The sequence below is a fragment of the Magnolia sinica genome, chromosome 2 (genome assembly GCF_029962835.1).
Source record: "Magnolia sinica isolate HGM2019 chromosome 2, MsV1, whole genome shotgun sequence".
In the NCBI taxonomy this organism is placed as follows: Eukaryota; Viridiplantae; Streptophyta; class Magnoliopsida; order Magnoliales; family Magnoliaceae; genus Magnolia; species Magnolia sinica.
Window position 1 is genome coordinate 19778839 of NC_080574.1, and position 24442 is coordinate 19803280.

Here is a 24442-nt window from a genome sequence, read left to right on the forward strand (position 1 = left end):
CATTACCTTTAAATCCCATCCAATCCATCCTAATCCATTCAAATTTGCCTCGCACGTGTTTGGCTCAAGGAATTGGAAGGGATGGAATGGTTTAATTGCAAGATTGGCCGGGCATGCCAAACAGACGCGATATAGCAATCCCATGGATCTCAAGACAATCCACTTACAACACCATCATTGCCTTGAAATCCATGCCATCCACCCTGATACCATTCAATCCCTTCCAATCAACCCGTCCAAACGGGCCCTAAGTGAGACAACCGTGCCCGTAGCGATCAACTAGATTCTTTGGCACCGACTGTGGGACCCAGCTCATCGGATCCTTGGTTTCCATGACCTCATATGTAGAAAGCGTAACTTGTGCCAAAACCCATCTAACGGAACTCTAGGTTCTTGTGTGACACATCGAATCTAACCAACCCGTTTTGTAGATGCCCGTGCTTGGGAGGCCGTCCCAAACGTTGTACTTTAATGCTAGCTCAACCTAGAAAACCTCACTGAACCTTTCCTTGGACATTAGTGTAAGAACTCTATTTAGTGGGCCTTGTTGATCAACGGTCTGGATTGTCATCCAGTTAGACTGGATGAGTGAGTAGAACAGTGGGCCCCACTTCAGGTGATGCGTTGCGCAGTCTATCTGCGCAGCTTTGCGTAATAGGGCTGGAGTGCTATAACTGTCTTACGCAGACAGTAATTTGAGTTGTACTAGGATGCTACAATGTGGAGCATGGGAGAGAGAGTTGTGATGGGTTTCAAACTCTCTCTCCACAGACTCTATAAAAGAGAGCTGGGTCCCCAATCCTACACCATAGCAGAAATTCGAGTCCCATCTACTGATTTGCAGAAAGGGTGTGAAGGAGAGGAAGATCCTAAGCTCTACAGGTTTTCTGGTAATCTTATCCGGCTTCCATGGCGGCATCTCAGCTAGGTAAGCTATCCGACCCCTGATCGCCATGTCCCATGTACAGACAGATCCGTGGGCCTATTCCGCATATAGATTAAGTCCCACAGTAGGTACTAAGTCCCACAGTTGGTATCAAAGCCATCTGTGCAAAGGCATGATGATCAGATTCATCTAATTTTCAGATTCAGGTTCGTATTAGGGATTTCAGATTCAAAACCCATATAGATAATCAGGGTTTAATTTTTCCCAAATTCGAAGCTGTGTTAATGTTTAGGGATTTTAATCCCAAATCCAATATTGGGATTTCAATCTCATAAACCCCAAAAATCCAGCTAAGATTAGGGATTTAGAATCCCTGTATTCAGCAGATAATTAGGGTTTTCAATTTCGAAATCCCCAAATCCAGTTAAATTAGGGATTTTGGATTCGAACCCCTAAACACAAATATCTGATTAGGGATTTTGGAATCAAGATTCCCAAATTCTGACAGTTAGGGATTTTGGATTCAAAACCCCAAATCGGGATTTTGGAATCCAGTCATCCAATTAGGGATTTCGAATCCCAAATTCGGAATTAGGGATTTTAATCCCAAATCCAGATGTTGGGGATTTCAGATTCGAAACCCTAAATCCCGTTAAATAGGGATTGTGATTCCCAAATTGGAATTGGGTATTTTGTACCCTACCTACATAATCTGTGATAATGGACATGGATTCACTGTCCATCTTCGACAGCATCCTCAGCCAGTCGCCTGCCGTGCTTCTCCTCCGCTGCAGCCATGGATTCCGACCATACTTCCATGGATGTCCAGGGTTTCTGAATCATGTAGGAGGTCGCGGCGGCGATCTTCCTTCTTGGCAGCGGCGGGCGGCTTCATACCAGCGTCTTTCAGACGCCGCTTACACTAGGTCGACAACGACCTGCTTTCAGACGCCATAGCACTGGGTCGAGATCGACCTTATATGTAATCGGGTCTTCGGACCCGATTACGAGTATTTGGGTCCGACTCCTGTACCCGCGAACGGGATGTATTCCCATTCTCTCGTGGGCTCATCACTAGTAATGGCCCAATATACTGTTTTGATGGTGGGCCCTGAGTTCAATCTGGTCCATTAAGATTTCTAAATATTGACCATCAAATATTATTTCATATTCATAATATGGGCTGACTTATGGACATATTATATGTCTAATTCGCTTGGTAGATGATTACGTGAACTTTCATCTAATAAATATTAAGCGTTTAAACTAAATCTATCCATCATGTGGACACCAATACATGGACCTAATCATCCAATTGTAAAGTTCCATACTATTTGTCTATCATATGGATATCAGGAACTGGATTAGTCATGCTCATTGAACACTTTCAGATCGTATAGAGTACAGGTGTGACCCTATTATTGGCCCATCACCCATCTTTAAGTGTTGATATGGACCGTTGGAATATAAGGTGTGAAACCTATTTATATATTTCACTTTGAGGAATTCCAAAAGGTCAGTATCAACTAACTTATGGACCGCATCGGACTTATTAAGAAATAATCCATAGAGAGGTAGGATTATAATAGCAATCTTGCAGTCTATATTTATAGTTTTGGATTCGGTTGTGTTAGCCACCATAGTGACCTCAATCGATGAAAATTCTACAAGTACAAACTTGTAACATTGGGATAAACGAATTGCATACAGTTGCGTTCATGTTTTCATGCGTACGGTAACGAAAATATAGATGATTATCGTATGGCAGTCAAGTGAACGAGTGGAGTAAATGGTGTAGGTAATGTAAAGCTGAAAGACTCATCTCACCCACAGGTGTTGAGTGTCTCAGATTTACATCACTGACATCACTTAGCTTCATATTTAGGAGGATTACTAACATGTTGTCATTACCACCCACAGGAGGAATGATGATGATGTAACAGATTCTCACTAGGATGAGATGGTTGGGCCCATCGTCATCCTGGATAATTCAGTTGATGCCTCCCTTAGCAACTGAATCAGTTATCTTTGCCTGATATTTTGTTTACTAAACCGTTTTGTGAAATAATGAACTAATGTGAGTATATGTGTATCTCTTATATTTCAGTCTCAATTCCAACTAATACGCATCAAGTCCCTGCCTTAAATGAGTCTAATTATACTCAATGGAAGAACGCCATTGAAGTTGTACTGGGCTGTCTTCAATTAGATCTTGCCCTGATAACACCAGAACCGCCAAAGCCATCTGATAATGCCACTGAAGCTGAATATAATAGATGGGTTGCATGGTTTAGATCAAATGATACATGCTTGAAAATCATTAAATATTCAATTTCTGAATCGATGAAGGGTGTCATGCCTGAAACAGATAAGGCCAAAGTTTTCCTGACTGAAATGGGAAAACGATTCAAGAAATCTGATAAATCTGAAGTAGGCATTCTTCTGAATAAATTGACTCGCTCGTCCTACGATGGAAAAGGCAACATCCGTGAATACATTGTAGAGCAGATCGAAGTTGTTTCTAAGATTCGTGCTCTAGGGCTTGTACTCACTGATGATCAACTGGTTCATTTGATCATGAACAACCTACCTCCCCAATTCGGCACATTCCTGGTAAACCATAACACTTTGAAGGACATGTGGACATTGGATGAATTCATCACTCAGTGCGTCCAAGAAGAAGACAGGATCAGACAGATGATAAAGGTTCAAAATGTTAACATGGTGACTTCAGGACAAGGGCATGGGCAAGGGAATAAAGGTAGAAGGAAGAGGAAACAAGGTTCTAATAATGGATTCTCTGGTCCTCCATCTGGGAACCATGAGAATCAATCTGGAAATGGATCTAAACGCAAACGGGTTAAAGACAAACCATGCTACTTTTGTAAAAAGACGGGTCATCTAAAGAAAGACTGCGAAGGTTTTAAGGATTGGCTCATAAAGAAAGGTAATCATTCTGTTCTTGTCTGTTTTGAATCTAATCTGACCGATGTGTCAGTGGATTCCTGGTGGATAGATTCAGGAACTACTATTCACATATGCACTTCTATGCAGGAATTACTACAGGCCAGGCCACCAACTGATGCGGAGCGCTCAGTATACGTAGGCAATGGTGTCAAAGTTGACGTGGAGGCAATAGGAGTCTATAGGCTTAAGTTGAAGACTGGTCATTTTTTGAATTTAGTAAATACATTCTGTGTGCCGTCTATAAGGCGCAATTTAGTTTCAATTTTCTGTTTGGATAAGTTGGGATATTCGTTCCACTTTGGAAATAAAAGTTTTAGTATTTACTTTAATTCGATTAAAGTTGGAACCGACTCTTTAGTAAACAACTTATACCAGTTAGACTTGATTGCCTCTCACGTCTATAATATTAATACCTTGCATGGAAATATAGCGGGATCCAAGCGAAGACTAGACTATGAGAATTCCTCCATGTTGTGGCACAGGCGGCTATGCCATATATCTCGTGAGAGATTAGACAGGCTTGTGCGAGAAGGAATTTTGCATTCTCTAGACTTCTCTGACTATAAAGTATGCATTGATTGCATAAAAGGGAAACAGACTAGAATGAGAAAGAAAGGTGCAACCAGGAGTATAGATCTATTAGAGGTTATACATACAGATATCTGTGGACCATTCCCTACAGCCTTATGGAGTGGCTACAAATATTTCATTACCTTTATAGATGACTAATCTCGCTTTGGGTACCTATACCTTATCAGTGAGAAATCAGATGCCCTGGATGCTTTTAAAATCTATAAGGCCGAGGTTGAAAATCAACTCGATAAGAGAATTAAAGTTGTCAGATCTGACCGTGGTGGTGAATACTATGGCAGATATGACGAATCAGGACGCAATCCAGGGCCATTCGCTAAATACCTGCAGGATTGTGGCATTGTTGCTCAATACACTATGCCTGGTACTCTAGAGCAAAATGGTGTGGCTGAGAGGCATAATCGCACCCTTATGAATATGGTGCGAAGTATGGTCAACAATTCAACAATCAGAATCTCCGTGGGGTGATGCGATCAAAACCGCAGTTTCATATATTAAACAGGTTCCCAATAAAAGTAAGCAAAACTCCTTTTGAGTTGTGGAATGGGAGAAAACTAAGTCTTCGATATTTACATGTTTGGGGTTGTTCTGCTGAGGCCAAAATTTATAACCCGCATGAAAAGAAGCTTGATCCTAGAACCATAAGTTGTTTCTTCATTGGATACCCAGAAAGATCAAAAGGCTATCGATTCTACTGTCCTTCCCACTCCATCAGGATTGTTGAGACTGGGAATGCCAGATTCATTGAGGACACTGAAAACAGTGGGAGCACAAACATAAGAAATTTTGTATTTGAGGAACAAAGGACTGTGACTCCTGTCATAGTCAATCCAGATCACTTGAACATTAATGATGCAGTCGATTCTGCAATCACTGCAGAGCACCACGTAGAACCTCATATACAAACCACTAATGAGGAAAATCAAAATCAGACCCAACAAGCTGAACCATTGAGAAGATCTGAAAGAGAGAGAAGGCCTGTAAATCGAGACGATTACATCGTATACTTACAGGAATACGACTTTGACATAGGGGTGGAAAAGGATCCTGAATCCTTTACACAAGTCAAACAAAGTACTGATCCTTCTCGTTGGTTTAATGCCATGAAAGATGAGTTGAAATCCATGCAGGACAATAAAGTATGGGATCTTGTAGAATTACCCACTGGAATAAGGCCGATTGGTTGTAAATGGATATTTAAAACCAAACGGGACTCCAAAGGTAATGTCGAACGATATAAAGCCAGACTTGTTGCCAATGGTTTTAACCAACGTGAGGGCATTGACTTTAAGAAGACTTTCTCACCAGTCTCCAAGAAAGACTCATTCAGGATCATAATGGCTCTTGTAGCTCATATGGATTTAGAGTTACATCAGATGGATGTAAAGACTGCATTTCTCAATGGGGATCTGAATGAGAATGTGTACATGTTGCAGCCCGAAGGTTTTGTAGCTACTGGCTCAGAACATTTGGTTTGCAAACTTAAGAAGTCCATCTATGGGTTGAAACAGGCATCGCGACAGTGGTACCTTAAGTTTCATGAAGTAATTTCTTCATATGGCTTTGTAGAAAACACTGCAGATGAATGCATTTACATTAAAACCAGTGGGAGTAAGTTCGTTATGATGATTTTGTATGTTGATGACATTCTGTTAGCTAGCAGTGATACCAGGATGTTGAGCGACACCAAGAAATTTTTATCTCAAAAGTTTGAAATGAAAGACCTTGGTGAAGCTTCTTATGTCATCGGCATTGAGATTCGCCGTGACAGAACACTTGAACTGGTCAGCTTGTCACAGGGGACCTATATTGCTAGGGTACTCGAAAGGTATGGCATGCAAAATTGTACTTCAAGAAAGTCGCCCATTGTGAAGGGCGACAAATTTGGTTTATTTCAGTGTCCAAAGAATGATTTAGAAAAGAATCGAATGAAAGAATTTCCATACGCATCAGTAGTAGGGAGCATCATGTATGCTCAAGTCTGTACGCGACCGGACATTGCCTTTATCACTGGAATGTTGGGAAGATATCTATCTAATCCAGGAATGCAACATTGGATAGCTGCAAAGAAAGTATTACGGTATCTTCAGAGAACAAAAGACTTCGGACTCACATACAGAAGGTCTGATCAGTTGGAGTTGATCGGATATTCAGATGCAGACTTCGCAGGCTGCGTCGATACTAAGAAGTCTACTTCAGGATACATCTTCATGATGGTGGGAGGAGCTGTGTCGTGGAAAAGCGTGAAACAATCTACCACAGCCTCATCTACTATGGAAGCTGAATTTATTGCCTGCCATGAGGCATCTAATCAGGCACTATGGTTACAGAGTTTCTTTTCAGGTTTGCGGGTACTGGAGCATATCCCAAAACCATTGAAAATATTTTGCGATAATTCGGCTGCTATTTCCTTCTCTAGTAACAACAAGCATTCATGAAGGTCGAGGCATATCGACATCAAGTACCTTGTTGTAAAGGAAAGAGTTCAGAATCATCAAGTGTCCGTGGAATTCATCGGCACTAAGCAGATGATTGCAGATCCGCTCACTAAAGGCCTCCCTATCACGCCATTTCAGGAGCATGTAACATCCATGGGAGTCATTGATCCCACAGATGTTTTCAGTTAGTGGGAGCTGAGCGTACTTTGATTTTCACAGACACTTAGAGATCTCGTTTTATACAGTTTGTTTGGATGATTTTGATATAAAGATTCATGTCTGCTTATTTTTATATATGCGCAAATTTTAAGTAAGTAGAACTACAGTTGTGTCTCGTTGGAGACATGAAAAAGCTTCAGGACCTCTTAAGGATAGACACATATTATCATACTAATGTGTGTAATCCTTATACCACATTTCCTAGTTCGTGATCTATGTCGTTAAGATTGAAAGTATTTGTGATCGTGCTTAGACTCACTTCGCCTAAATTAAATGTTGTGATGACTACTGCGTTTTGATACTGACTGTCTTGATGGACCAGATTTAATAGCATTACTCATACTATCCAACTGTTTCATTGGTTAACCATTTGGATATTTTCTTAAAATATCAAAACTTGTTTACAAAATTATTATATATATGACCATCATTGATGTTGCTCAATGAGGCCCAAGTGGGAGAATGTAAGAACTCTATTTAGTGGGCCTTGCTGATCAACTGTCTGGATTGTCATCTAGTTGGACTGGATGAGTGAGTAGAACAGTGGGCCCCACTTCAGGTGATGCGTTGCGCAGTCTATCTGCGCAGCTTTGCGTAATAGGGCTGGAGTGCTATAACTGTCTTATGCAGACAGTAATTTGAGTTATACTAGGATGCTATAATGTGGAGCATGGGAGAGAGAGTTGTGATGGGTTTCAAACTCTCTCTCCACAGACTCTATAAAAGAGAGCTGGGTCCCCAATCCTACACCATAGCAGAAATTCGAGTCCCATCTACTGATTTGCAGAAAGGGTGTGAAGGAGAGGAAGATCCTAAGCTCTACAGGTTTTCTGGTAATCTTATCCGGCTTCCATGGCGGCATCTCAGCTAGGTAAGCTATCCGACCCCTGATCGCCATGTCCCATGCACAGACAGATCTGTGGGCCTATTCCGCATATAGATTAAGTCCCACAATTAGTGCAGCCAAGGGCCCCATAGGGAGTAGAATTCAAGTTTGGTTAGTCAAATCGATTGGCTTATTGATCCAACCCATCTAAGTGGCCTAGGAAGCCTGAGTATTCGTGTTTGGCTGGCCCGACCGGTAGTTTTATCGATTCTCGCCGGTCAGACCAGTATCACCACTAGTCCAACCATCGAGCTGCATTTTTATTCTATTAACTCTCCTAGTTAGTAAGCCGTCCAACTGAACCCTTGGGGCTATAAAAGCTTTTAATTCTGATTTTTATTTCATTATACTCATTTCTCGGGGGGGGGGCTCGGAGCCCATCTCGTCGGTCGACTTTTGCATTGGGTCAGTCTCAGTCGCTTGTAGGTTGCCCCGGTCTCTTCTGCCACAGAAATCCTTGAGCCAAGGATACGTAGACCGTGTCACAGGCAGTAGCAAGCCTTCCAACCCTTCTACGTAAGTTTTTCCCTTCCATCCTTGTTTATTCAATAGGAATTGCTGTGATTTTCTCGCCAACTCCTTAGGTTCCTCAATATCATAACTCTAGGACTAGTGCAAGTCTGGTTTTGGGTTTTTTGACGGTCTGAGGGATGCACCCCAACCGCATATGTGCGCTGTGCAAGTCCTTAAGGCTGTAGGCCCACATTTATTGTGACAAGGCAAAAAAAGCTCATTAAGAAGAATTAGTCTCATTTCATTTCATTAGTTGCTTAAAAGAAATGCAATATTGGTGGCCAGTAAGACTTTGGATCTTCAATCCTAGCATACAATTTGTCCGTTTTGAAGAAGGGGACACCAACAATTCAATCAACCCTTGAGTTAGGCATACTATGGCATGCCTATGTATCCTACTCTCACATATATTTATACAATCTAGATCTTTGGTCACACGGGTGGTCTTATTTGATTGAATTGGAGTGCAACAGTTGCGATTGAGTATTATATTTGGAGAATGACCATTCAAAATCATTCTTCCAATTTGGATGGTTAAGATTGAGTAGTATATTTCATGTATGCATGTTCCAAATGCATGCATATCAAGAGTCACACTCTATTAGAGCATCGAATGACCCTCTCTACAATCACTTCCCTACCCCTCTCCGATGTCTTGTGAACCAAGCATGTGACAATTTTCTCATGATTCAAACCGGATCTAGTAGAATAAGAGAATAACGTTGCTCGATCGTTGGCTTGTCATGCTGGTTTGAGGTCCACATGGACGAGATTACATAAGCTGAGTGGACTCAATTTCAAGACCGAGTCATAAAGAACATCTGCTCGAGTTGACAAGTGAGGCTATTCAGAAATCAGAACCATAATAGGCAGTAGCTCACAACTCACCCATCTCCACTGTGCACATGGTCCATGTGCAATGGTTGTAATTTGTTCATTTGATTATCTTTGAATCAAATTAATCCCATGATTATAACCACCTAATTAATACCTGAGTTTTGGCTCTTCATGATTTTCATATTCCTGGGCTATTGTGGTTTTTCAAAATCGATGGACGGAGTGGATTTGTCACAGGAATCTCTGTGGGCTCCACACAACTTTTGACAATAGGGGGCACAGAGATATTCCTGCGTCGAGGGGCACAAGTAATCCGCTTCATGAATTGTGCTGGATTTTGGGACCTAGACATTAAATAGGAGGACACATGTAATGAATGGATTGGTTGGCAATCACACATCATGGTGGGCCCCACACAGTCGAAACGTATGGCAATTACAATACCTTCAAAGTTTAAATGTGTGTGGTCCCTCACCATGGTTTCGAAGAACAATTCAATTGAGCCATGGTCCACCATGATAAGGCCCACTAAATGAGTTGTCCCATTCAATATATCTCTTTGCCATCCACATCTAGGAGAGAGGGCTTGACCACTTCTAAGCTAGGAAATTTTAGTGGGACCATCTACAAATCAAGGAGATCAGACAACCATCAGATTCTCCTTTTCTTACCCCCCCTCCCCTATAAGTGGATTAGGTTTGGTCCTAGATTCCGAGCCCATCTAGTAAGAGTTAAGCGTGATCAAACCCTAACCCAACACATTTCCATCCGTAGATGGGCTCTACACCTTTCAAAAGGCTAACCTTCTGAAGTAGTATTTTGAAAACGGAAGCACTTATATCTCCTCTCCTCATCCATGTTGCATTTTTTAGTATTTAGTTCCCTTCGTTAGGTGGCCCACCACATGGCCAGCCCCAGCCTGGGCTGTCCTACTAATTTGATCAGCTGCAGGCGTGTGTAGGTGATCAGTTGTCTTTCATGAAAGTCCCCAATGTCTTCACCATGTACAATAATTTATATCCTTGATTAAGTGGCCACTTTGGAGGCCCTCTTATAAATTTCATGTTGACGGGACTATTTGAACAACTTAATGAATGAATGGAAGGCATGAGCGACTATAGAAAGTTAAGCAAAATACAAATTTGGATGGTTAAAATTGAGTAGTATATTTGGACAATGACCATTCACAACCATTCTTCAGGATGGTTAAGATTGAGTAGCATATTTCATGTATGCCGGATCTAAACGTATGCACATCAAGAGTCACACTCTACTAGAGTATCAAAACTCTCATCTTTACGGTCGCTTCCCCGCCACCTCCCCATGTCTTGCAAACTAATTTCTGTCTCCACATGACATTTTTCTCGTGATTCGAACAAGTTCTAGTATCACAAGAGAATAACATCGTTAGATCTAGATCATAACCATCTAATCAATGCCTTGTTGCTCTCAAAGTGAAACATAGGTAATTATATTTCAAGTTGTCCAATTGATAGGTCAGGATCACCCCATTAATGAATTGTTACACCCCACCACACAAGCAATTCCAACAATCATGGGCCGTATGTATGGGTAGAAATTAGGCAGGGTTCAATAATGGTCATGTAGTTTACCAAATCGAGCCTTCTATATATATAAATAATAAATAACATTTCTTAAGCCACCAGAAAGGCCCTGAAAAGGACTGCTAATTAATACAAACGGAAGTGGCCCCACATGAGTGTGACATTTCATTGGTCCATTAGGTGGTGCCCACCTTCAAAATTACCTTAAGCAAAATGTCTTCAAGTGGGCCACTCCAAAATGAATAGAACAGACGGTTTGAAAAACCCACCAAAGGTGACTCCACATGCATGTCCCCTGCCTACTAAGTGGACCGTCCTGTGATGGGGACATCACGCACACTCACGCCGCCCCCCCTACGCACGTACGTACGTAAAAGGAAGACCCCACCATCGATCTGGCTCGATGACGACGTCTAGGGAGGGCCTCCTAACTAGAAGTCAAGTTTTGGTTCAGAAAAGTGACCCGATAGTCAAGAAAAGCCCACTATGAGATCTCATGATCGTGGCCCTCTCGTCGGATTGATTTTATATTTTAGGTTTTGCTTATTATTATTATTTAGAACATCGTGAACGCTTTAGATTTTCTTGTTTGGTTTTTATTTTAGTTTACTTCATCGCTAAGTAATAGGTGTCGCACATGATGCGAGTTTTTGGGTATAGGGTTCTCCCTATAAATAGGCACCTCTTGTAGTTCTTTTCATTCATTGAAGTTAATAAAAAAAATTATTGCTTTATTTTTCTACTCTCTTTGTGAGTTGTGGAAGAATTCAAAAGTGGGTGCGAATCCCTCCCTTTTCGAAGGGTTAACTACTGTGGTGCGAAGCCACATCTATCCCCATCCGTCCCTACCCTCTCTCATCTATATATCTCATCTTCTATCATCATTATTGCTTTGAATTTCCTAGCTTTTGCAGTTATTCATCCCCCTATAGCCAATTTCCAGAATCTGAACCTGTATTAGAGTTGAAACTTTGGCGGAATCCATCCCTGGCCGACCAGGGCCAAGGTAGTCTTTTTCTGAATAGTGGGCCCTACACACGTGCGGCCGGGATCACACGCACGTCTGTCTGGGCCATTGTTGCTGTCAACACGCGGGATCATCTTTTAGCTCAGGTTTTTATTCTCTTTTATCTTCTCATAGCAGTTTTTCATGAATCCTAACCCTAGATTACATGATCCCTAATTAATTTGCCCATTTTTATCACCTTAGGGTTCCTTCAATTGAAATTAGGGAATCCCTTGGATTATGGACTAATTTTTATGCATGAGTAATTGATTTTATTTCCTTTTGACATCGTTTAGTTTATAATTTTTATTGGTCCAATCCTAGCCTGTGTCGGCTTGGACCCGCATAGATTTCCCTTTTTAATTGAATGTTTGGATTTTCATGTGGGACGTGGAATTTGTGTGATTGTTTCTGAATTGGTAGGATCTAAGCCTGAAATCTTGCATATCATATTTAATTTTCCATGTCCCGCATCATCCTGATTATTTTCATATATTCTTTTCAGGGACCACCTTATACACATGTATGCTGCATGTGAAGGTGATATACAAAAGGGTGCATGTGGGGGAGTTGGGGAATTTCTTTACCGCAGAAGACTTTAAATTCCGTTGCTTGGGACCAAATGCTTTTCTCTACTTTCTCAAAGCATAACACTTTGTTTGCAGTTTGGTCTAAGAGAAGGGCATTTTTTGAAATCATCCACACCGCCATTTTGTGGATAACAGTGTCATGTGGGTGGAATATCTGATCCCTGCAAAAGGTGGGCCGCACTCTGACAATAACCTGTTGTAAAGTCAGACCCATGTACTCATTGGGTGTGCCATACTAATACATCTAAGTCTTGCCATTAGCCGTCCATTGATTTTGACCCGTCCAACTTGACCATGGTTTTAAGATTCAGTGACGGGTCTTGAGTCGAGTCCATCGGGCATAATTTCAATGCTGGATTATGGTATAAACGGACGCGGGTTAGATACTGACAAAGTCAGTAGCCAAATCCTACTGAAGTGACGTCACCAAGCTCTGTGGACCCCACCATGATGCATGTAATGTATCCATACGGTCCATCCATTTGGAGAGATCGTTTTATGGCATGAGAAAATAATGAGATAGATCTAAAGTTCAAGTGGACCCCACCATAGAAAAAAGTAGGGACAGTGACATCCACTATTCAAAACTTCTCAAGGGCCACAGAAGTTTCCGATCAAGCTGATATTTTTGTTTTCAATTCATCTATCTCTATGTTAACTTATGAATAGGTTGGATCTAAAAAATACATCATGATGGGCCCTATAAATATTTCAACGGTAGGTGTGACTGATCCACGGTTTTCTGTGACAGATCCACTTTAACTTTAGATCTATCTCATTCTTTTTCTCATGCCATAAAACGATCTCTACAAATGGTAGGATGAAATGGATATAAAGTATGCATCATGGTGGGTCCACATATCTTAGCAACGTGGCTTCAGTAGCAATTTGGCTACTGACTTTGTCAGTATCTAATCTATGTTGCGTATAAACCTAATTAAACTTAGCAGGTCCCATATAACTTTTGAATTTGATCATCAATAAAGTCGTCATTTTGTTTCGATCAAAAATATAAGTTTGATATTGAAATATCTATGTTTAATACTAATGAAAAAATAATTAAAAACACTTATCATCAAATAACGTCATAATAGTACCAAAACGACCAGTGTGTTAGGGATTGAACCCAAAATCTCTATTTTTGAGTTGGAAATCAAAATATCTATATTTAATATTAACAAAATAATAATTAAAAAAATGCTTGTCATCAAATGATGCCAAAATGAAATAAATTGTCAATCCTTACACTCTACTGGTATGTTTACATGACTTTTAGCACTAAATGATTTTATCATCATGACATTGTGTACCACTGGATGAGTGGTTGGAATTTTACGTGTCTACATACAACGGATTGGACGGTGACATAAATGGTGAAGGACCCCTACTGCTTTCATAAAAAAAAAAAAAAAAAAACGTTTTTAGTGTGTTCTTTGCGAGTATTTGAAAGAGTGGATAGATGAGGTCTTTGGGTTCCATCAACTGCTACCAATGGTCCAACTGTTATTTTCATAGTAGAGGTTGGCTAGCTCTATACGCACCCTTGGTTAGTGGTCCAAATGCCAACCTGGTGCGTGGGACATTTGAATCTGAGCCGTGCATAAGTTGGTCCCCACCGTTAAGATGACCATGTTGAGAAATCACCTTATGAACCCATTGAATGGAATATAAACATTATGGTTGCCAGGGAAAAAAAAAAAAGTTTCAACTGTGGACATTTTCATTCACACTATTTGCTATGGTGTGGCATGAGGGGTGCTAATGGGTCAGATTAGCCCGGTGGGGCTCTTGGGATGGGCTTAGATTCAAGTATTAGGACCGAGGGCTGGACTTGAGCTTGAATTTTAAAGGTCATTTGTAAATAGGCTGGGCTTGGACTAGAAAGTCCAAAAGGCTGTCAATCCGGCCAAGCTTATTAAAATTTACAAAACTCCTTTCCAAGAGTGATTAAGATGCGACATGGTATGTGGGTCTCATGCCTCAGTGGTAGACACCCAAGAGTTTCAACCCGGGGTTATGGGTTCAAGAACCCATTGTGGTGAAAAGTAAAACCACTCTGTGTGAGTGCGTGTTAAAAAAACCTATTGATAAGGTTATACAGACCTGGCTGAAGGGGGAAAATACAATTGGCAACTTGATCTAGAACTTTTGTGGCCCTTAAGAAGATTTTAATGGTGGAGTTCAATTCCTATAGGGTGGTCCACTTGACCCTGGGGGGACCTCACCCACTAAGCTGCTACCTCTGCCTCACTCACTTGTCTGGTCTCATTCTAATTGGTTGGGTTTTTTGGTTAAGATGGCCTTGTATTATGACATGGTCACGGTAGGAGCCTATACGACACACCTGCTTCTTGTACGGTTCTCAAAATCTTAAAGTTTTTTTTTTTGAAATGGACATGGCCCCACAAAAAATTAAAATTTAGCCCACCTCTTGGACGATCTGATCTGTTCATTTTAATTGGACAGCTTAAAACCCATAAAAGAGATTTTTCAGTTTGTTGTTTGAAGATGTTTGTGACCTACAACTACACTAATATTATGCATTAATTTTGAATTATTTCATTTGGTGTCGTCCATTTATGATAAGCTTTGCCCTCAAACTTGAACTGATGACATAAAATTAAAATCTTTACCTATAGACAGGTTGAATTTGCTTCACGACAGCCCAATAGACTTAACATAAGATGTGGATGGGTTCAAAAGGTGATGCCTTTCCGCATGAGGGTTATTTGGTCATTTCGTTCTTCCTTTCTTAGTTTTTTTCTTTTTAAATCATGTGAGGGGAGAAGTGTGTGAAAGAGAAGATGATGTTTTTTTTTTTTGTTCCCTTCTCCTTCATTCTTCCTTCATTGGTTTCCTTTATAGTTGCTTTTTGAGTTATTTTATTTTATTTTATTTGGGTATAAATGATGAGAGTTTGTAAAATGGGGGATGGTAGGAAAGAATGTTGTAATAAATGAATTTTTATAATGTAAGGATGTTGTAACGGATGAATTTCATAATGGAAGAATATTATAATGAATTAATTTTGTAATAACAGAATGTTGTAATAGATGAATGTGATGAATGTTGTATGGTAGATCATCGATATTTACTATGGATCGCCCGTATTCACCGTGGATTGTTGATATATATATAATGTGAATCGCCGATATTCAATGTAGATCATTGATATTCAGTGTGGATCGCCGATATTTACTATGAATCACTGACATTCGTTATGGATTGACGATATTTTTATTGTGAATCGCAAATATTCTCACTATGGATTGCAGATATTCAATATGGGGAACCAATCCCACGAAAATGGCCATAAATCCATTATTACATTGTCTAATCAACGAGACTCTTGGTCATGGTCATCCACTTACGGGACAAAAAAACAGCAATGGCCAGTGCGGCATCATTCTCCCCTTGTCAGAATAAAAACCCACATTTTGTGCAATGATGTGGCCCATTAAACTGACGGAATGAAAGATCCAGGCCAGCCATCTGGGCCATTGAATTTGCGCTTGGCACACATGGCCCACTTGGCCTAGGGGTTGTTTGGGAATATGGATCTCAAAATTTGGATCTTCACTTCTATTTGCACGTTTTATTTTGTAAATCCCCGGATTTAGAAATTGTACCGTTTAGCAATTTGAATTGTTGTCATGAGGATTCCTGAAATTATGAGACGATGAATATGATGAAGTAAATTATCTCCAATGTTTTAATATGATATACATGTGTAACATTTCAAAAAGTATTATACCAAGCCCATTTAAAGATAGCCTTGGCTAAAAAGAAAAGGAAAAAATTCAAGAATCTGGTAGCCCACCAAAGTGGCCCATTAATTCATAAGTGATTGTATAAGCAATTCAAAAGTTTTATATTTTTTTTTGGGTGATTGTCAACTTTTATATCGTATGGTTGATACGTGATTTTGTAAGCTTAATTTTTATAATATCACATCAGCATCACATCATTATAATAGGAACAGAGGTGAAATATCCAACAATGTTAATGAACATGAATACCTATAACACTGGCGTCCTTAGTTCGAGTGCCCATGTGAGGTTTGTGTAGGAAAAACACAAAAAAAAAGAGAGGAGAAAGGGAAAATTATGTTAGTTGGAGAGGTTTGAAAATCCAGAATTTTGCAAGCTACTTGGATTTTGAATCACCATAATCTACTCTATAAATATACTGTTATAATCCATTGTTTGGCAACATATTCATCTTTCATATAGACGGTTTGGTTTCATTTTTCTAAACATCCATTCCTTGGTGTCAACGAATCAAGTAGGACCATTGTGTAAAATAGGGTTTGATCAATTGCTAGGTCTGCTAGGCCCATCTAAGCTCAGGCTTTGGGCTTTGTAGTGTCAGACCGACTTGGCTGAGCCTATTGCGATCCCTGCCCATTTCCAACAAATGCACCGTTTTAACTCAAAACGTATTGAACATGAACTCTTTAAAAGATTTATTTATTGCTATAAACAGTCAAAGCTTAGTTTCCTCTTCCTCTTCCATTCCCCTCATTACAATACAAGCCATAGCATCTCCATATTTTCATAATCATTTGTCTCAACCTCCAAACAAAGCCTAATTAAGATTGGAATATCACATAATTTTTAATGAATTCAATGGAGCTAATTCCTATGAAAGACAAGTCACATCTCCCACCTACCTTTCTACCCTCCACTTGTATAAATCTCCATGAAAATTCTCATCTTTTCACGACCTCAACCCCATCTACTCACTGAAAAAACATATTATAATACAATTGAAATCATGGTTGCAGGTACAGTCAGTCATGAAATCCAATCTCCGATTTCACCATCAAGATTCTGGAATGCGATTGTGAAGGACTCCCACAACCTCATGCCCAAACTTATGCCCGAAATCATAACAAGCATTGTTATCCTTGAAGGTGATGGTGGGGTCGGAACTATCAGACAATCCAACTTCACCGATGGTAACTAACATAACATTTGTGCTTCCCATGTATTTCAATGAGCTCCACAATGGAGTTATAATATTATTGGGAATGTGTTTATTTTGTGAAATTTATGCAGCTATCAAGGACTTCAGTTATTGGAAGGACCGCATAGATGACATCGACAATGATAAGCACTTATTCAAGTACTCAGTGATTGAGGGTGGCCTGCTTGGTAAGAAAGTGAAGTCGACTACATTTACTCTAGAATTCAAAGGTGGCATTGAGGGCGGGAGCTTATGCAAGTTCCATGGGGAGTTTGAGATAGTTGAAGGAAGCGTGCCGAAAGAAGACGAAACAAAGGAGATGAGGGGAAACATGGTAGGAATGTTTAAGGCTGTGGAAGGATATCTTGTTGCAAATCCAAATGCATACATTTAGCTTTGGGTTTTATGTTAGGGAGGTTGTAAAGCCTTTCATGAATGAGTTTCATTTACTTGAATGTGTTTGCTTGGGAATAGGAAGATCGCAATTTCTTTTTCATCTGTACTTCATGTCTTGCTCTAATAATAATAATCTGTTTCTTCATTGTGTTTCTTGTGTCATGGAATCAACTCATGGGACAAAAAATCAGCCAGGTCAGAAACTTTGGTGGGCCACACTACGTGGAGAATTGTAGAGGGATACCTACCCATTAAAACCTTCAAAAACCATTGTGGGCCTAATGTGGTGCCTGTATGACATCCAATCCAAGCATCAGATGCACTCCACTAGGACAAAGGGACATCTTGAAAATCAGGCCATTTCATACCATGTGAATTTAGAGATTTTAGGCTTGATTTTACATTGTTCCATTGCATGGACCATTCTTATAAGGATAGGCAGAAGGGGGTGATTCACCAGCACATGAGCCAACCTAGCTGGCATGCGTGAGCATTCAACACGTGGGGCTGTCCCAAACCAAAGATCAGCTACTGCACTCATCAAGTGGGCCAGATGTGTTTGAGAAAAAAACAGATGGTTCGAAAAAAAATTGACCGTTGTTGAAAACATGCATGTGGCCCACCTAATGAGTTGACTAAGCAATTAATTACACTCTGATCCCCGCGGTCAATATCTGCTTCAGGTATATATAAAAGGAGACCAGCCGGGCTCCTCTCTGCAAGTCCTTGTAGAATATCTCCTTCAAGTATATATAAATGACCAGGTTTCATTTACATGAATGTGTTTGCTTGGGAATAGGAAGATCCCAATTTCTTTTTCATCTGTACTTCATGTCTTGCAATAATAATAATAATCTGTTTCTTCAGTGTCTCGTGTCATGGAATCAACTCATGGGACAAAAAATCAACCGGGTCAGAAACTTTGGTGGGCCACACTACATGGAGAATTTTAGAGGGATACCTACCCATTAAAACCTTCCAATTATGGGCCTAAGGTGTTGCCCGTATGACATCCAATCCAAGCATTAGATGCACCCCACTAGGACAAAGGGACATCTTGAAAATCAGGCCATTTAAAAACCCGGGCGGGCCATCATACCACTTGAATTTAGAGGTTTTAGGCATGATTTTACATTGTTCTGGGACAGTGTTCTATTTCTTGTCCTGATTAGCATAAGATTGAAAAGCATGTTGTCTACAAAATTCAAGTGGGTGAAGGAAATGGAAATATGCCACTAGAGCTTTACGTCAATGTTGTGTACTACTCATATAAGAAGGAAAATTTTATAGGATAATAATGTTAGACTTGGTGTGACCCATTAGACAATTGTTGAGACACACACACACACACACTTGATTATATTGAACTTGTTCGATATTTGAGTTTATATATAGGAATATGATTGCTTAATATTGAGGTATGTTATAAATATTCAAATCCGTTGTTATGATGGGGTGTAGCTAGTATTGATCAATTAAATGTTTTGTTTGCTTCTCGCATGGCATAGATCATTGTGCACCAAACTGACAGCCAAAATTGTGAATTTGTGACAGACAAGAACCGTCACAAAAAGAAATTAGCTAATCTTAACTGATAGTAGCGATCCGTCACGAATATGCGACGGTTTTAGGCCGATTCAAATAAATGACGGATTCGATGTCGCAAAAGATTAATCTGTCGCGAATCTACGGAAAAACCCATTTGAATTATTCGTCATAATAATTTTTTGCGATGGATACGGTTCGTCTCTTACCGTTGGAGATTTTTTATGCAAAAAATGTGAATTTGCGATGGACCAGATTCATCGCAAAAATGCAATTAGCGACGAACTTAGTCCTTCGCGTTTTCCTGCGTCGCAAAAATTGCCAGGCGAGGCAGGTTTTTTTTGTTCTTCGCTAATCGGCGACTGTTCTAACCCGTCCCAAGTAACCAACAACGACGGATCCCATTCATCATAAGAACAAAAATCTGTCGATGAACTACAGGAAAATTCACCCAAATTATTGGTCATTATAAACTTTGGCGATGGATAAAATCCAGGGGTGTACTAGATCCGTCGCTGATCTTAGGAAAATGTATACCAAATTTGCAATTTTGCGACGGACCAGAACCGTCGGAAAACTCAATTAGCAAACAACTTAGCTCTGTCGTGATAAAAATTGAACAATGGATGCGATCACTAATCTGAGACGGTTCTAGTAGTCCCAAATAAATGACACATCCTATCTGCCACAAAAATTAAAATCTGTCACCAAACTACAGAAACCTAACCAATGTCATTATAAAATTTGGCGACGGATACTGTCCGTCGTTGATCTTAGGAATATCCCGAAATTGTGCCTGGTTCCATCGCTAATTGGCCCGTCACTGTTTTCTGTGTCGCAAAAATTAGAAAATGGGTTGTCGCTAATGTGTGACTGTTTGTCCTTCTCAAATAAACGACGGATCCTACCTGTTGCAAAATTTTAAAATCCGTCGCTGAACTACAACCCACTTGAATTATGTCGTTGTAAATTTTTGCGACGGATACGGTCCGTCGCTGAAATTTCTGCAAATTAAGATAAAGAACTGCGTTAAATTTGTTTTTGTTTTTGTTTTTGTTTTTGTTTTTTTTTTGAATATGTTATACCCAAGTCATACAAAAATATAAAATAAAAAAATACACAATTGTTTAATGCGAATCCGATTAACGAAATTCAAAAGATTGCTCTGAATATGAAACCGGACTACATATCATTTTTGTTTGGATGATTAGTTGGCCTGAATAGCAAACTGAACTAAATGTATAATAAATAGACAAATGAAGTGTGACGACATTGCTATCTTACCATTTACTAGTCAAGCATGCATTAATTACGAATATATCTCTTGTATTATCAAGGGACTCCCTCGAGTTCAAAGAATATTGTAACGCCCTGAAATTCAAGGGCCGAGTAAGAACTCGGCTCTCAGATTTTCGAGTGTCATGTGTTCCCTAACGGGCCTCGTATGCATGTAAATATGGATATCAAGAAGTCAAAGAAAGATTAAATCAACATAAGGTAACTAATCATCGAAGACTTGAATATAAACCATCCACAATCCAAGTGCTATTAATAAAGCTATGAACCAGCATAAAAACCTCATAATCTCAAGAAACAAATATTCATTAGGGACCTAGTCCCATCCTCTCGCCTCTCCTAAAGAAAGTTGGGCTCTGGCCCAGGCTCGAGATCATCCATCGCGCTAGTAAGGTCCGCCAAATGTCTGGAAGTACGCTAACTCCCCGTCGTCGTCCACGCAGACATCGTTTAATGCGTCTCGCCTAAGGTTCTTGCATCTATGCCAGTCTGGTTGGTGTTTTAGAACACCGTTCCAGAGTGGGAGTGAGTGATCAACTCAGTGGTACCATTAGCAATAGATAGCACAAATAATCATGTATAGAATAGATTTAGCAAACAACATACATCACAGATTCCTAAATACTCTTGTTAATGAAATGCATGGTTCATGATATGATATATGCCTCTTTCCACCAACATTGCTTCGAGCGACAACATCTAATGATCGCGAATGACCAACACTCCCTCAGTGCGACCTCGACTCCCTAATCGTCAAAGTAAACAATGTAATGTTATGGATCATGTTAGCCGAGTTGATTAATTAGGTTTATTTATCTAGCAGGTTGGGGAAACCGTAATACCCTTAGTAAAACGTTGCCCTAACCTGATCACACGACTGAGGGCCGTGGTCAATTGGCTCTCGCAATCCTTAGCTCTCATGGGTTCAATAATTTCATAGCTCTTAAGCTCATACAAAGTCAATTAGGACTTTTAAGTCCAGCTCGCGGTCACTATGGGAAGGTCGTTACCCCAGCATAGGCTGACAGCGCGGGCACAGTGTCCCATACCACCGTCCCCGGCACATGAGTCTTGGTGCTCATTGGTCACTACGGGGAGGCTCGTCACCCCAGCGTAGGCCGACTGCATGGGTATAGTCCCATACCACCATCCCCGACTCATGAGTCTTGCGGGCCGGATATTATAGTTAATAGTGGGCGCAAAGGTCTCAGGGTATCTCGGGTTCCTACATAGGTATGTGGTCATGGTTAACACACAAGGATGACCAATTGTGAGTCAATATACCCCCATAAGTTGCAATATGAATCGAACGGTTTGAGAGCGACGTCTTGTGTAGTCTAACTACAACCACCGATCCATAGCTGAACTGATCGGGCCAGGTTCACTCGAAGGCAAGACCAACGGAAGGTTGCCCAAATGATTTAGTTAACCGGCTAATCCATAAGGGTCTATGTACTAGTAAACAACATGTATCATCAATTTCAGGAATAAGTCGTACAAAGCAAGTATAAATCAGTAATTTAAATGCATGGACAACAATGCATCAAATTTAGCTAGACTATACAAATCCCATTCAACATGTTCCAACACAAACAACCATAAGGATATCCATGCACAAATGTACAACAGTTCGGTCTTTCATGATTCAACATAAATCGTGCAATTCAGTTGCATGTAGAGGATCAAGTACAAGAAATTCAACAAATCAGGAAGTTGTCAACAATTCATGCCTTCTCTCCTAGCACATTTGACATGCAACAGTGATTCATCCAAAATCAGTAATATTTGGAAAAAATCAATTGCCTATACCCTACAAGAATATGCAAACAACAATTCATACATTGGGGTATTCGGGGCTCAAACCCCCTTCCTTACGAATTTGAGAAATCCCTAGTCTCTAGTCCCATCCATGCAATCCAAAGAAACTTCAACATGCACTAACAATGTACCATACACATTCACTAAACCTATGCTAGGCATGATAATCAGCCACCTAAAGGTAATGGTCCACACTTATTGTTGACCGGAAGTCGGTGAAATCGTGCTAGCGTCGCTGGGTCCACAAACTCGACGTGCCAAGGCCTTGCATTGCATAGAGTGATGGTCAGTGACATGCATGCAACTAGAGATTAGGGAGAAGTGCTTTGGAGCTCAGCCTTACCTTAGATCGGGTAGGATTTCGCTCCAACAACGATTTGGGTTGGCGTTTTCTGGTGATTGGGAGGTGTGGGTGCGGGGATTCCCAAATCTCAAGCACCATAGCCAAATTCACACCCCAAATCACCCTTGCTCTCTCTCTCTCTCTCTCTCTCTCTCTGCTATTAGAGTTTATGGGAGTGAGAGAGAGAGGGTTGGATATTTATATCCAAATTTTTATTTCAGTTGACCCTACAGTTAGGTGAAATCCCTCCAATGGCCCTGTGGGCCCATTTTTTGGCTATTGGGGCCACCCTGATGGGCCCCTGGCCCATCCAATTCATGGATAAGGTGTCTCCTAGTTTGATGAAGGGCTGTGTAAAATTTGACCGCAAACGGATGCGAGGTTTTGCTGTAGCGGTCCGATTTGCGATCAATGGTTATCGGCCTTCGATCAATGATCAGAATTTGTGGGCAAGGGCAATGAAATATTTCTAGCCTTCGGTGTAAATTCAAAAGAGATCCAATGTTTGGAATGTCCGAATTATCTGATCTAAGAAACAGGGCCAATTGATTTAAAATTTTAAGGTTTTTCTTCTTTAGGCCTGGCGATTCGCGATTTACAAGTGCTGGTTGGACGGCCATGGTTTATCCATATCTGGGCATCATTTGAATCCGTAGTCTGCGAGGGACCACAAGCCCAGTGAGGTATATAACTTCCTAGAGTTTCAGAATTTTTGGTCCTTCCTCAGGTGGTACACGGCTTGTACGGACAATCGTCAAGTGTAGACCGACCGTCTGACTCTACGATCCATGTCCAGCCCGAACATAATTTGACCTAATCGCATTAGCGGCTTAATCATGATTAATTTATGGGTAATAAACCCACATGTGTGACCGAAATGTACGGTCCTGCATTAGTTCGCACGGGAGCGCCTCAGGACACTGCTCCAGTTTTGGGCCGAGTGTTACAAATATGCTCGAATCTATCAGCTATACTTACTAGCCCCATATCACCATGATCAATTAAAAACGGGCATAACTCTCTCGTTACATGTTCAATTTAGGTGATCTTATACTCGTTGGAAAGATAATTTGATAAAATTTTAAATGTATTTGGAATTACCTCATTTAGACATCATTTGATTGCCAACAAATGAGCCCAAAGTTCATTATTCATTTGTAGATCATTGATATTTATTGGGGTATACTTTTGGTCAATCAAATGGTGTCTAAGTGAGATGATTCCAAAGCCATTTGAAAGTTCATCCAATTATCTTTCCAAGGAGTATAAGATCATCTAAATTAGATATACAATGAGGGACTTGTGGTCATTTTTGTGGGATTGGTACCCCACTAAATATATGCAATCCATGGTGAGAATATACGCGACCCACAATGAGAAGATTGGTGATTCATACTGAATATATGCGATCCACAATAAATATCGACGATCCACACTAAATATCGACAACCCACAATATATATTGATAATCTACACTGAATATCAATGATTCATAATATAAATATAGATGATCTACAATGAATATGGGTGATTCACATAATGAATATGGGTGATCGACCATACAACATTATTCCATTA

General features: G+C 40.3%; 1 protein-coding gene across 1 annotated transcript; it reads left to right on the plus strand.

The window, feature by feature from the left end:
* The first annotated feature begins 1606 nt into the window (after positions 1-1606).
* Positions 1607-17942, plus strand: LOC131224175 (major strawberry allergen Fra a 1.08-like). The gene is made up of 3 exons (XM_058219717.1): positions 1607-1787; positions 17285-17458; positions 17559-17942. Exons 1-3 carry the CDS (start codon positions 1607-1609, stop codon positions 17858-17860), a joined length of 657 nt encoding a protein of 218 aa, XP_058075700.1. The 3' UTR covers positions 17861-17942.
* Positions 17943-24442: the final 6500 nt, after the last annotated feature.